The sequence below is a fragment of the Aedes albopictus genome, chromosome 3 (genome assembly GCF_035046485.1).
Source record: "Aedes albopictus strain Foshan chromosome 3, AalbF5, whole genome shotgun sequence".
Taxonomy (NCBI): Eukaryota; Metazoa; Arthropoda; class Insecta; order Diptera; family Culicidae; genus Aedes; species Aedes albopictus.
This window is the reverse complement of record NC_085138.1, coordinates 123,104,269-123,120,109: the sequence shown is the minus strand read 5'-3', so window position 1 is coordinate 123,120,109 and position 15,841 is coordinate 123,104,269. Positions and strand designations below refer to the sequence as shown.

Genomic DNA, 15,841 nt, shown 5'->3' with positions numbered 1-15,841 from the left:
CCCTCAACCATTCATCCCTCAGCACGGGTCGCCTGACACCTTGGATTGGGGTTACCTGTTTGGTGGGCTTTTACCCCCGGAACAGGTGGTCCGTAGTGCTATTCTAAGCCGGCAGCTACACGGACATTTTGAAAGTTCAATAGACAGTATCAGATTAGTCGGGATATCCTAGGTCATCCAAACTATTCTTGAGTTTAGATCCTAAAGTCTACGGGTGTAACGGTAACTTCTTTCATTAAACAAAGCTACGATTTGTAATATATCATGTCCAGTAAGTCTTCTGAAAGTTCAATAGACAGTATCAGATCAGTCGGGATATCTTAGCCCATCCAAGCTGTTCTTGAGTATTGATCTCAAAGTCTACGGGTGTAACGGTAGCTTTTTCAGTATTCAAAGCTACTATTTGCAATCAATCATGTTCAGTAAGTCTCCTGAAAATTCTATAGATAGTATCAAATCTGTTGGGATATCCTAGGTCATCCAATTTATTCTTGAGTTTTTATCCCAAAGTCTACGGGTGTAACGGTAACTTCTTTCATTAAACAAAGCTACTATTTGTAATATATCGTCGGTTTTCTTGCTATAGGGGCACAACTCAAAATTTGTCATTTTTGAGATTTTGATGTCAAATGATGAAAAACTATGCAAACTTTCATCTCAAAAAGACCCGTTCCGAAATTCGTTGAGAAACGCGAGACTTTTGCATTTTCACCAATTTTCCGCAATAAAGGCACAACTCAAAATCAGTTAACTTTTTCAATAGTCGATGAAAAACAGTAATCCAAAATTCATGATACAGATAGTCCTTCAGTCCCTCTCCATGATACAACAATCAAAATTTGTTGACTTTTGTCGAATAATGAGAGAAATAAGTGATCTTGTAGGAGGTGCTTCCAGATTGCCAATTTTCAAACGCTCGTTCTGAAAATTCACATTTTTTTGAGTTGTGCCCCTATTGCAGGAAACCGACGATGTCATGTCCAGTGAGTCTTCTGAAAGTTCAATAGACAGTATCAGATTTGTTGGTATAGCCTAGGCCGTCTGAACTGTTCCTGAGTTTAGATCCTAAAGTCTACGGGTGTAACGGTAGCTTCCTACATTATACGAAACTTCGATTTGTTATCTATCATGTTCAATAAATCTTCTGAATGTTCAATGGACATCATAAGATTAACCGTAGCCATCCACACTATTATGATGTTTAATATCTAGCATCTACAGCAATTGAAGTTTCTATTTTGGCTATATAGAGTTATGTAAAAAGAAAATCGTCGAATGAGTGTAATCTGTTTCGTACCTTTTAATTCCGCCCTATGTTGCTTATCCTTTGACAGATAAGCAACATAGGGCGGAATTAAAAGGTACGAAACTGATTACACTCATTCGAAGAGGGTATTCTGCTTAGAGGGTTCGAAAAGTCGGTACAAGAAGAAAATCGTGTTAAGTACTGTTCCTTTTTACTTCACTAAGAGTTGGCATCCTTTGAAAGATACGTTTTTCAACCTAAACTGTAAGGTCATCTTCAGTGTCTTGTACTTGACTCGACTCATATAATATATATTATAGAGTTATGTTGTATAATCTATTATACTTACTGGAGCTCACAGAATACTACCAGAGACTACGGCATAGCTAAATTATCAAAAAAATATTGTGTAACATTACTAGCTAAACGAAATCGCCTCATGTCACAGTGGTGTACTTTTTAAGTACAGTGGATTATGTAACACTACTTAACGTAATGGCAAAGCTATTATCACAAGTGTAGACCTGAAGCTATGGTTTCCGGAGTAGTGTTGTTGATTTGAGATTTCAGGAGCTTCGTGGATTCCAGCAGATTATGCAATACTATTATTTATGACGGAAACCTGTAAACTTATTCTTGTTGATTTGTAGAACAGTTTGGAGGATCTTTAAGGTCCCAAAGGTTTGTAATAAGCAAAAAAAACTTCAGATTACTCCAGTAACTGCGGTTGATTATGCAACGTTACTCAGTATAACAGATACGACTCTTGTTACGAGTGTAGATCTGAAGCTCTGAACTCCAAGGTTGTTTGGCTGGCCTGGAATATCCCTATAGTGTATATAAATGAGATTGTAGATGCCAAGACAGTGAAGAGAATTGTCAGACAAAAGAGGCACAAAACAAGCAACATAGAAGGTGCGACGATTACTCTTTATCCCTACTGGTAACAGATAATGACATGATCTCGAATTTTTTTGTTGCAGACAAAACGGAAGCTGAATTTGTTAGGTACTTTTCAACTCGTGAATAATCAATTATTGCTAACCCAAAGTCGAAACTGTTTGATGATAGAGATTCACCAGAGTTGCAGTGTTTACCGACTCGAAGTTACCGTTCGAAAATCGCAATGTAAGGCTTAAAATCTCTAAACTCGTGGTGTACGATGTTAATCCCATTATTTTCAAGTTGGGACAAACTTATGTTGCATGGGTTTGTTTGTCGCAACAAATACATGTTGCGACATTGTCATTATTGTTGAACGATGGTTGAATTTTGATTCACTGTGTCTAGAGCTTCACGGATCCCAGTTGGTTATGGAATGATTTTATTTGTGGCGAAAATACATAAAATTATTCTTGTAGATTTGAAGGACTTCACTATAGGACAGTTTGGAACACCTAGAACATCCCAGAATATGAAATACATTTCGATACTGTTGACAAAGGTTTAATGAATACATAAAAACGTATCCCGCATCAAAGTTCAGCTTTTAGATCAGCTAGTATGTCAATTGTTTCTCCAAATTTCATGGTGTTCAGGATGTTCTAGGTTGTCTATGAAGTAACAAATACAAATATACCCATTTTTCCCTAATAGAGGACTATATTTGCAGCAACTTTGCCGAAGACAGTATTCTGTTTTATGGAGTGAGCGAATTTATACAGGGTTAAGCCTTTTGATATCAATAAATTGTTTTGTGGAGCACCCATAATAGCGCCAAAGCATACCTCATGACATACTTAGTTTTATATAGGGGTAGGCGAGGCAATATGGACACCCGGGGCAGAATGGACACCCTCAATATTTTGAAATATGCGAACTTTTTTGAACTTTTAATGAATGGAGAATATAGTCCATTTGTCTAAAACGTAGTTTCAGGAAAGAAACACTCGAAATTAAAATTATACTTGATTTTACACGAAAAAGTTGCGTCCTCCGTTTTTATGCATGGAAATTATAATTTTCACACCATCTAAAATAAGATTTAATGTTTAATTTATTGCAGGTCGATAAAAACCTGATATTTCTAGAACACATGCAAGTAGTTTTGCTGTATCTACATGCTTAACATGTTTATATTTTCTTCTTTATTATATCAAAAATCAAGTTTGGAAATATCTTCTGCTGCCGGGGCAAAATGGACACTCACCTTTTTGGAAGAAGCGGCAAGGGAAAATATAACCTAAATCACAAACCAACCAAATTCTTCGATTTCAGTATATTTTCGTTTGAATGTTCACTATAGTAGACATAGGGTGAAACAAATTGGTCAAAAAACGACAGCAGTGGAAAATAGTTGTTCTAGGCACAGCTGTACATGCCGACAAAAACGAAGCTTTATCCAAAACAGTCTGAATTTAAATTAACTGAACAAAAATGAACTACTTCGGCGTATTATTCATCCATAATAGTTTTTTTGTGATGAAATGACTATATAGGTGTAAATAATGTACGAAATTCGTAAAAGTCTCATGGTGTCAATATTGCCCCATGGGGGTGTCCATTCTGCCCCGTATGTTTGAAGACGGTCACGAAAAACTAACATTTGTCATTACATTTTTTGAAGTGGATAAATCATTTTTCCTCGTGAGCATTCTTATGCAATAGATGCCAAATAGACTTTAAAAGGATACATGTATCAAAAAACTAAACTTTTTTGACATCTTGCCAGGTAAAGTTGATAAAAACCTTAGGGTGTCCATATTGCCCCGCCTACCCCTACTTACCTTAATCTCATACTTGCCTTTCTGACTTCATTTTTTAAACTATCTCACGCTTTGTCGATGAGATTTCTAACAAACTTCTTTCAAGATTTCTCATGACTGCCTCACCGTTAATTTGAATATATTCCTGATATCATCAGAGCTAGTTTGTCAAGGTTCCCCGATTTCAGTGCCCCATTCACTGGTACACTCTCATGAATGTATTCCTGGAGGAATCTCTGAACTTCTGAAAGAATCCATGGAACAACTTTCGAAGAAATCCCTGCTGAAATCTCTGAAGTTATTCTAGGAATATTGAAGAAGTCTCTAAAGTCTCTCTCTATTATCATAAGTATCGCTGAAGATATTTCGTAAATAATTTTAAAAAATCTGAAGGAAATTCTAAATGAATTCTTGAAAGAATTTCTGAAAAAAATCAAGAACATTTTAAGAATACATAGATGGATTTTCTAGAAAAATCCTAGATGGATACCCGAAGAAACACCTGGGAATCCCTGGTGGAATACCTAACCATCCTTCTTGAGATATACTTGGTAAAAATCCTGGAAAAATCCCCTACACCGACAAAAATGTTTACTCAGTAGGTAAGTTAGTCTTATTCAGAAATCAAAAAAATCCTTCGTTTTCTTACTCAATTTTTGTTGAAAGTGGGACAACTGACTGGCAATGGGATGCCCCATTTTTAGCTGAAACTGAGTAAGAAAACAAAAGATTTTTCGATTTCTGTGTAAGACCAACTCAGCCACTGAGTAGAAATTTCTCGGTGTAATAAAAATCCTAAACATTGTTTTATTGAGTTACTGGAGGAATCCATAGAGAAATACCTAAAGGGACGCTTGGAGGAAATCATGAAGGAGATTCTGAGAAAATACATAAGGAATATGCTGCGGAGTTTCTAATGAAATCTGTGAGTGAATTTCAATTTCAAGCATCTCGTTTTATAATAGCGCCAAAGCATACCTCATGACATACATAGTTTTATACACTAATCTTAATCTTATAATTGCCTATCTGACTTCATTTTTTAAAATACCTCACGCTTTGTCGATGAAATTTCTAACAAACTTCTTTCAAGATTTCTTATGACTTCCTCACCGAGAATTGGAATATATTCCAGATGTTTTTGGTATATGCCTCATACCATCTTGGCATGTACTCCGCTTGTTTGAATCCCATAATGTGCAGCAAATTCCATGAAAAGTTCATTGCAATGCCGTTCATTGCAATGCTTCAGACTAGGCTTCGGAAGATTACTGCCGAAATGTGTGATAAATTATTTTCAGTTCTGTCATGGTAAAATCAGAGCTAGTTTGTCGAGGTTCCCCGATTTCAGCGCCTCACAGTACATTCACATGGATGAATTTCTGGAGGAATCTCTGAAGGAACCACTTGCGCAATTCGTGAAGAAACTGCAGGAACAACTTCTGAAAGAATCCATGGGAAAAAACATTTGCAGAAATCCCTGTTGGAATTTCTGAAGTTATCCTAGGAATATTGAAGAAGTCTTCAAAGAAATTATCGATAATATTGCTGAAGATATTTCGTAAATAATTTTAAAAAAATCTGAAGAAAATTCTAAATGAGTTCCTGAAAGTATTTCTGAAAAGAAACAGGAGTATTTTAAAAATACATAGATGGATTTTATTGGAAAAAAAAAATCCTAGAAGAATACCCGAAAAACACCTGGAAATCCCTGGTGGAATACCTAACAAACTTTCTTGACACATATTTGGTAAAAATCCTGGAGAAATCCCCTACACCGAGAAACGTTTCTACTGGGTGGCTGAGTTGGTCTTACTCAGAAATCAAAAAATCCTTCGTTTTCTTACTCAGTTTTTGTTAAAAGTGGGACAACTCATTGGCAATGGGTTGTCCCACTTTTAGCTGAAACTAAGTAAAAAGAACACAGGATTATTCGATTTCTGAGTAAAAAAACCAACTCAGCCACTCAGTAGAAATTTCTCTCGGTGTAAAGAAAATCTTGTCGGACTCTAGGAACCGGCGAACGATGCGTTTCAACATCCAGCGGTTTTCAGCGGATGGTACGGTAACTGACTATCACCAGAAGCTGGACGAGCGGATAAGTGAGATCAACGAGAGCGATAATCTCACCACTCTGTGGGAGTCTATCCACGGAGCGATGAGTACAGCAGAGCGGGAGGTGATAGGTACTGCTCAAAGACGACCTAGAAACGGGTGGTTCGACGAGAGTAACGGACGAGAAGAATGTTGCCAGAAGCCGGATGTTGGTGTCGGGGACCCGGCAGAGCAGGGAGCAATATAGGGAAGCAAAAGTAGCCGGAAAACGAATCCACCGCAAAAAGAAAAAAAAAAAAGCACGAGGAAAATGTGATTGCTCAGGCGCAAGAGAGTATGTAACAGAATGATATGCGGAGATTTTGCGAAACTGTCAATGGCGTGCGGAGAAAAACAGCGCCTTCTCCCGTCATGTGCAACGACCGTAATGGAAACTTGCTGACAGACAAGACAATGGTGGCCAGGTGGAGAGAGCACTTTGAGGTATTGTTGAACGGTGGGAGTGGAAGAGCGACGGACAGAATTCGAATCGAAGACGACGGACAAGCTGTGGAACCTCCACCGCTAGACGAGGTCAAGATAGCCATTAGGGGACTGAAGAACAACAAGGCTACTGCTGAGGCCGATTGAGGAGTCCTTCGTCGGCGAATATCAGGCAGGATTTCGTGAGGGCCGATCAACGACGGACCAGATGTTCACCCTGCGGCAGATTCTCGATAAATTTCGAGAGTACAACTTGCAGACCCATCATCTGTTTATTGATTTCAAGGCGGCGTACGATTCAGTGAAGAGAAACGAGATATGCCTGGCAGATTATGATCGAACATGGTTTTCTGGCGAAGCTGATTAGACTGATTCGTGCGACGCTTGACGGATCGAAATCAAGTGTACGGGTTGCGGATGAAATTTCGTCATCGTTCGTAACCTTTGACGGACTGAAGCAGGGCGATGCTCTTTCGAACTTACTGTTCAACATAGCACTGGAAGGAGCGATAAGGAGAGCTGGTGTGCACAGGAGCAGAACCATTGTCACGAAGTCGCATATGCTCCTGGGCTTCGCGGACGATATCGACATCATCGGAATCGATCGTCGGGCCGTGGAAGAGGCGTTCGTACCTTTTAAGAGGGAGACTGCGATGATTGGACTTACGATTAACACCACAAAGACTAAGTACATGATTGCTGTTGTTCAATGTCGGTCCGGCCGTGGTAGTGGTGCTAGGTGGGGACAAGTTTGAAGTTGTGGATGAATTTGTTTATCTTGGTACTCTAGGGACGTGCGATAATGATGTTATCCGCGAGGTGAAAAGACGGATTGCGGCTGCAAATCGGGCCTTTTTCGGTATGCCGGAGGACGACAAGCTAAAATTATATTCAGCAGAGAACCAGGAAGGGGTCATCGGCTTCGTGGAAGGCCGCGCACATGTTGGCTTTTTGCAGTTGAGGAGGACCTAAACGCTCAGGGCGACTGGAAGCGATTGGCCCAGGACCGAGGCCAGTGGAGGTGGATACTTCATTCGGCGTAGACTCACCGCTACGAGGTGTAGCCCATCAAGTATCAAGTAAGTGTTTATTTAATTAACAATTCAAAGCCAACCCAAAATTTCAAAGCCGAAGACCGTTTCCCTTGAACATTAAGCAGTTTCTTACCATCCAGTTGCCTAAGCAAACCTTTTAACCTTACAACCCTTTTGGCCTAGTGACCAGTTCGGCCTAACGACCCATTCGGCCTAATGGCATGTTCGGCCTAGCGACCCTTTCGGCCTAACGACCCTTTCGGCCTAACGGCATTCGGCCTAACGACATTCGGCCTAACGGCATTCGGCCTAACGGCTTTCGGCCTAACGAGGTAGAACCATAGCCACTACGCCACGGGCCCCGGCTCGACATGCCAGACTTCGCAAAAGAAATCTGAATGACACTTCTGGAGAAACACACGGATGATTTTCTGAAATAATATGTAACATGATGCTTTGATTTCGGAAGTTTTCTGCGAAGGCCATCGTAATAAAATTGAAATTTTGGGTTCATTTACTTTTATATAACACACCACAGGCGACCGAGTGGATAGCGGTACAATCCTACACTACTCGTACAGAAAGATCGTTCGGCAAATATTGTTATCAGGATTCAGAGTTATGAGATTTCTAAAATTTATATGTTCACTAGCGCCGCCTAGTGGCAGAATTTCAAAACAAGTATCTCGTTTTATGTAAGTCTATGTCATAGTGATCAACTTTGCCGAAGACACCATCTTTCTAAGTAATCAGAATTCTGAGCTAAGAGATTTCTAAAATTTGCATGTTCACTGGCGCCGTCTTGTAGCAGAATTTCGAAACAATTATATCGTATTATGTAAGTTAATGCCATACTGCTAAACTATAACGAGGACACCATCTTTCTAAGTTATCAGGATTCTGAGCTACGATATTAAACTGGTATGCTCACTAACGCCGCCTAGGGGCAGAATTGCGAAACAAGTGTCTTATTTTATGTATGTCTGTAATACAGATCAATTTTGCCGAGGGCACCAACTTTCGTAGTTATCAGAATTCTGAGATATGTTTTTTTTTAAAATTTACATGCTCACTAGCGCCGCCCAATGGAGGAATTCCGAATATCACTACTCATCATCTGTAAGCAACTGGCGTACCCAACAACTTTTCCGAAGACACTATCCTTCCAAATTATCACGTACTTGAGCTGTCGCATATCGTAACGTTTGCTTGACAACCTAATATGATTCCTGTAGTGCAATTCAGCATCATTGTGTTCATGGCGTTATCACGTTATTGTGATACATACATTACATATACGTTTATATTTTTACATTCACACTAGCGCCGCCCAGCGAAGGATTTGCCAATGATTAAGTTCATCACTGGACAGCTCTTCACCATGCTAACAACTTTGCCGAAGATACAAAGTTTTTATAAAGTGATATCTCAAGAATGTTTACAGAGTTCCGATGGCACGCTTTGCTCGTAGGTTCAGATGCCATGCCAGGTTGCTGTTGCTCAGTCAGTTGTTTTGAGTTTTGCTTACGAAGTTGTGCTTCGTTCGACTGCAAGAAATCCAGACAACTAGCGATGGAGAGATAAATGGAGGTAAATAGATGGGTGAGCTCTAGGGTGAACTCGTTCCATACTACTTTTTACTTTGAAAACTTAGAGAGTTCTTTGTCAAGTAACACATTAAGATAGTTTTTTTAGCAATAATCGTAGTTGCTTTTATTGGGTAAGGGGGGAATATCTCAGCATCGCGTTCGCTATTGTCACGCGTGGAGATCAAAACTATAGATGCGCGGGTGTTTAGTGTTCAGTGTTGTGTTGCTCTTTGCTGTGCATGTGAGTGTTGAAAAATAGTGTCGCACGATCGCATCGTTTTTAGCGATAGGTCGACAGGTACTCGAGTGATTGATGTGTGAATGATAATCGGTGAGCTTATTCCTTGTTTTTCTTCGAAAAAAAAACGCTGTAAATGTACCAATTAGTTTAAAATCATCCTTCATATATTTACTCAACAAGAACTGCAAAATTCGTCACTTCAAGTGTCGGTCAAATTTTTCATTGATTTTATTATATTTTAAATAAATTTTCCTGCATTTTTGTACAGTCTGCTACCTTACGGTGTTGGCAACAGCCAGCCTAAGTTTGTGCGACCCGTCACTATTGTGTCGGCAAGTCGGCACATTGTTTTGTTTCAATATATCGATGTAATGACAAGTAGCATATTGGTTTACCGGGAGGGTTTGCGAGGTGACGCAAAATCTTTTTCATTCCATAAATTTTCATGGTCCCACCATTCTTCCAAATTGTAAAGTGACACATTCGTGTGTATACTGTACGGATCGCATCACTTACCAAAGTGTACCCTTGATCTATGCAACTCTCAATCCCCTACTAGCAAAACTCCTTCCCGTGACAACTGTGGAGGGTCCAACCTCTAGTAGCAACGGTTGTCGAACTAACATTCTTTCCCTTCCCCGGTTGACCGTAAGGACGTGGCCAGCGCCGATATTGACCCACAAAAGTTTGAGCTCTCGAAACGTGTACATTGAGGATGATGGCAAATCCCAAGCCCCAAGCCTATTGGTTTTATGTATAATTTCGCTAGCTTAGGCCAATCACGGAGTAGCAACTACGAAGTGTACGGTCACCAACCCTCATGCTCAGTGATATCGCAAGAATGTTTACAATCCAAACTATCCCATTTGTATAAGGTACTTGCGTCTCCATCTAGCGGCGGGTGGTGACGTCACAGATGCTTTCCACACTCAAAACGTGCAGTGATATGCCAATTAAAGAAGTAAGAAATCATGCGAATCCATTGTTTCGAAATTTTATAACGCCCTTATCTGGAGTGCAACTAAAAAGTTGTTTTCTAACAAAATGTTCTCTAATATATACCCTAAATAATCTGGGATTGTAACATAAGGCTGCATTTCAAAAGGCTGAATACGAAAGGCTGATATTAAAAAAGTGTAACATGAGGCTGAAATTACAAAAGGCTAAAAATACGAAAATGCATATAAAAGCTATAGCACTTCTTCCTTTTCTTGGAGTAACGCCCGAACTGAGATTGAGCCTGCTTCTCAGACAAAACGTGTAACAGGCACAAGGATGCCAGAGGAAGTCAAGAAAATTTTCATAACGAAAGTTCTTGAGCCGAATGCGAATCGTACGCGTAACCCTCAACATGGGCCCTAGTGTTTCGAAACTGAGCTTAAAGTGAAAAGGCTAATGGTGCATACCAACGAACACAAAAAGGAACTGATACTATTTATATCGTTAATTTATCCTTTTTTAAACAAGAGCTATTCTTTCGAGTCAAAATATAAATTATTATATGAAATATGTGCTATTATACTGAAAAATGCTGCCTCAGTAATGTAGGCGTTGACGTCCAAAAGGCTGAAACATAAAAGGCTGAAGGATCAAAAGACCAAATACATGGTATGCTTGTTTGATCAGCCACATGACTGTGGCAATATTTATCAAAAGTATAGCTTACTTTCAAAAGAATACAGAATCTCTGATAATATTGTTAGCAACTATAATACCAACAATCACTAAAACAGCATAACTCGAAAGAAAAGCGCTTGTTTAAAGAAGGCCCTCTGCATAGAATACAAAATGATCATTGGCAAAGGAAGCTCTTAGTTAATATGTTTTTCATATAGAACACGTATCTGCCGAGCGGGCTAGAAGCGGCTCATCTAGAGACGTTACGCCAAGAAGAAGAAGTTTTGTAATTTTGGTAAATATCCTTATTCTCTTTACTTAATCCAAACTTAAATCATTTCATACGTTTATATACCTTCAGCCTTTTTATTTTATTTTCAGCCTTTTGTAATTTCAGTATTATGTTACGATTCCATGCCTTTTGGGCATTCAACCTTTTGTATTTTTTTCGATTCTATGTAAAATTCTATTTTATAGATATTTCAAAAATTGAAATGTCCACTAAATCGAGATATACTTGTAGTAACTTAAACTAGTACTTTGTACGATGTACTGAGAGTATCCTTGTGCAATTCCTGGTTGTCTGCGTGAGAAGGGAACCTGATAGAGACTGGTGACTTCGTGGGCGGCCACATCACCATAGATCGATGAAGTTACTTTGTAGCCAACAAGGTATCAAGATAGGTAACTTAAATAAATCAACGGTGGATCAAGAGCTGAAAAAGTTAAAGAGTTGGTTGAAATCTAAGGTAAGAAAGAACTCACGATACCCGCATATAATAATCGACTAAAAAAGAGATAGTTTATCAAGAAATATTTTTTATGAAATATGGTTTTAATCACACTCCTAATTATACAACAAACTAAAACTTTGCAAGGGATAATAGCACATAAACAAGCAACAATATATTTGAAATTTTGACCATCGTTGCACTACTGCAAAACTCGTCACCCTGTTTGGTGTCACGGAAAGACTCCTGCTTCAGGTATTGGTTGATGAGGCTCTCCACGATGGTTTTGGACTCCGCATTCATCACAGGATTCCGCGATAGAACCCAGGCAGATTCTGAAAAAAAAAACATGAAATCCAATCAATTAGTTCAATGTTCCTCTTCATACAAAACTACTGTGACATTTACATACCGGTTGAATTTTCCCCATTGGCATGGCAGGACCACACGATGGCATACTGCTGATAGTCAGTCTTTAGCACCCAGTAGTTGGAACTAGGTGTGCTCTCCGGGGTGCTGTTGAACCGTACCAACAGTTTGGCTTCGGTACTGGTGGCGCTGGCGAGAACTGCTTGACCATATGCTACCAATGGCGATTGGTTCGGTAGAAGCTTCATGGTGTTTTCAACGGCTACTTCCATGGAGGTTGAATTGAGGGTGTACTGTGCGGTCACACAATCTCCGCTCGGTTGGTTTTCATTTTCATAGCGTTTTACCTCGTACCAGGTTCCCATGTACTGAAATGAGGTTAATACATGTGTTGATATGAGAAATTATCATCCTAAATTCATTGCTAATGTTAGGTATTGTAATTTTAAATACAAAATGATTCATTTATGATTCTGAATCAGTTTCATTTGGCAATTGCATTAGACTCCAATGTAAAACTACTTATTTAGCTGATCTAACATACCTGATCCACTTTAAATTGATTTTCCACTGCTAGATTACGGCATGGTCCTTGCACATCTAGGCCATCTATTTTACTCAGAAACACAGAACAAGCCACACTGAAAAATACCACCGTACGCATATTGATTTCCACTTTTCAAAAAACCAAAAAAAAAAAATAAAGACGAGAATCAAACAGTTCCGTTCCTTATCGACTGCAATCAACGACTGGTATCGTTCTACAATTGGGACATGATGACACCTCTGTGCTGGCAGTCGAAGTTATCTGAATGAGTCATATATTTCTTATCAACCTTATTCGAGTACTACAAAAGACAAACAAAAAATCTTATGTCTTCATGTTCTATGTTCAACAATGCAGTGATTGTCAAAAAAGTGGGAGAACATCATTTTACGATCAGCCTGATAGCGCACTAAGCCTGAATAATTCGTGGAAAGTGATTTTTGGGGCATGCCACTATTTGGGACAGGAAATGAAAATACTAGCAAGTAGTGAAAACCAAATAGTGTTTGATGTTCAGCTACAACTTTTGTAAGTTGCAACTTTCTTGAAATTTTATTGGAACATTACCGACATCGTTATCTTGCTGGTCATAAGCCAATTGGTTGAAATGATTTTGGAGTAGCATACCTCAATAATGCTTTATCAATACTTTGATAACAAACACACCGTATTCATTTTTTTTTGAGCAAAATTTTTACCTTTAAGGGTCTTTTTGGCGAACAGTGATCAAAGAAAAGTGACCGAAGAATCGTCTAAGCAATAATCGTATTACTCAGTTTTTATGTTTAAATTGTAGGTTTAAACTGAAATAACAGACTGAATGAAACTGAACTGAATAAATTGCAAAATAAGTCTTGAGATGTTTGAAAGGGAGTACCCCTTTTTTTGTTTGATCGTTATATGAGATGTTTATACTGTTTTATTCTCAGAGGATAATGTGCTTAAAGGGTTCAAAAAGTCGGTAGAAGATTAAAGATGGAAGTTTTTGCATGTTTTATAAAAAAGTTGTATATTAGATCCATTTCCATTGCCTATTCTGAGAAATTGTTGTAAAGTTACTCGCGATTCATATTAGTCTCCCTACACATTCATAACTTACCGTTGGAGTCAACACATTGCATTGGTGCTGTTGAAGGTGCTGAATACTGTATCGTACGTTCGTGCCACTATAATCCCACCATCGATCGTCGTTTTAGGTATTTATTTGGAAGTGCTCAGAAACTTGCCGTACATGCGTGCTACGGCATACGCTAATTAGTTGTAATAAATAAGGCTCTGTTTTGGAAACTGTGACACAATTATTGTGTTCGTATTCACTTCTTCAATACTGCAATAGCGACGGCCTTTTCCGTGATGAGATATACAGCAACCAAATCTTAAAAAATAACCAAATTATCGAATAATCCTAGGGATTCGCGCCACTTGGGCGGTGGCTTCTATATTCGTCTGTTTCCCACTATAACCCAGTCAATTTTGAACCAATTGACTTGAAATATTGTACACGGGTATATACTATACCTATCTCACCGCATTCCAACAATTGTGTCAATTGGTTCAAATTTGACTGAGTTATAGCGGAAAACAGACGAAAATAGAAGCCACCGCCCAAGTGGCGCGATTCCCTACAATTAACGCCTTCATCGCCTACACATAAGATTGCGGAAGCTATCGCTATACTGGATGTCATCGGAAGCAAGATGGTGAGGTCGATTACTATTGCTGGAGATAGAAGTAAAGCAAATTGAGAATTTAAAAGAACCTTGACGTGTACCTAAGGAATAGGGCTTTAAAAGCACTAAAACTCCTACTGAAATACTTTAAGCAGTTTTTATGGCAATTTTTCTAGAAGATTCTTCGGGGATTCTTTTAATTCACATTTTACTAATGATTTTACCCGATTTTTCTGTCGTGAGTTGTTCCTCATGTTCCTTTGATTGTTCTTTTCAGATGTTCCTCAGAAATTTTTCCAAGATTTCCTCAGAAAAATATTTTAGATATTCCTGCACTACCGTTCTACGCTCAATTTCCCCATGTTATATGGGAATCCCATATAATATGGGACAATTATACGTAGAACGGCAGGCAGGAATTCAATTATATGTTTATCTGGCAAATGTCCGAAAAGTTTATCTTAAAATACCAGTACATTCAAGTATTTCTCCAGATATTTTAAAAGTTGATTAGAAAATTCTTCAAGAAGTTCACCCACACAGATCGAAAAAAGAATGTAAAATTCGGTGACATATGATGCACATAATTGGAGCGTGGGATATCACAAAAGTTTACATGGCATGCCATGTAAAAGTCATGAAATATCATGTAAACTTCCATTATATGTCATGTAATTCAGCACACAAATGTACATTATATATCATGTAAACCATCATAATACTAAGTTTACATGACTAAACTGAAGTTTACATGACATGTAAATCTCAATATTTTAATCTGTGCTGGAATTCTTTTGAAGGTCTTTAAAATATTGTTCGAGAAGTTCTTCTGGATGTTTTTCGGATTTGTTTCAACTGCCATTTTTTTTTTTCAAGTCATCCGAGAGTTCATCTTAATGGCTAGTACTGTGTAAAAGGTAATGTACAAGTAATGGTCACGTAAAACTTTTGCAATCAAAATTACTTAAGCGTTCGCAGTTGATAAGTAATTCGCAGCCACAAAAATTTGCCAACAGATGGCACTGTCATGCGATGCTTTCAGTCATGTTGTTAATTTTCCGTACGGGATAATATGTCGATGAGTAAAAGCACCAGGGTGCTAGGCCGCCATCTTTAAGAATCCAACATCTTGTATGTAAACATTTGGGTATCCACAAAGCATTCCATTGTGGTTACACGATAGATGTTGGCTCCTGTCAGATGCATTAGGTGGGTTTGGGGTTGTCACATACGTGAGTAAAAGTAACATTTTTCTTTCTTTTTGTTTCTTCTTTCGCACCAAAAATATCAATTGGCTATTTGTACACAGGGGCCTTAGGCCTGAAGTACACAGGGTCAAATATTTGACAAGGGAAGAAATCCAGAAACAACACCAGTTTGAAGCGGGAAACGCAATGGGGCCGGAAACGGAATGCGGAAACACTGCGGTATGTACTAAAAAAATGCAACTCTGCCGCTGCGGCAAACGCAATGAGCGTGAATTTCAGTTCGGTGAATATGTGTGTTTCCTGGAAGAAGCGAATTATGTGAGAATCTTCGGCATTCCTCTTGCTC

At 38.7% G+C, this 15,841-nt stretch overlaps 1 protein-coding gene across 1 annotated transcript; it reads right to left on the bottom strand.

The window, feature by feature from the left end:
* Positions 1-11,786: 11,786 nt before the first annotated feature.
* LOC109621419 (lazarillo protein-like) lies at positions 11,787-12,828 on the bottom strand. The gene is made up of 3 exons (XM_020075436.3): positions 12,615-12,828; positions 12,114-12,438; positions 11,787-12,036 (listed from the first exon to the last, which is right to left on the bottom strand). Exons 1-3 carry the CDS (start codon positions 12,732-12,734, stop codon positions 11,834-11,836), a joined length of 648 nt encoding a protein of 215 aa, XP_019930995.3. The 5' UTR covers positions 12,735-12,828; the 3' UTR covers positions 11,787-11,833.
* Between the last annotated feature and the right edge of the window lie 3,013 nt (positions 12,829-15,841).

Bases quoted from the DNA above. Each gene is read 5' to 3' on its own strand.
- LOC109621419 (XM_020075436.3), bottom strand. From the start codon at position 12,734: ATGCGTACGGTGGTATTTTTCAGTGTGGCTTGTTCTGTGTTTCTGAGT. The intron at 12,439-12,614 runs GTATGTTAGATC...ACCTCATTTCAG, and splicing joins ATCAATTTAAAGTGGATCAG to TACATGGGAACCTGGTACGA. The intron at 12,037-12,113 runs GTATGTAAATGT...TTTTTTTTTCAG, and splicing joins CAATGGGGAAAATTCAACCG to AATCTGCCTGGGTTCTATCG.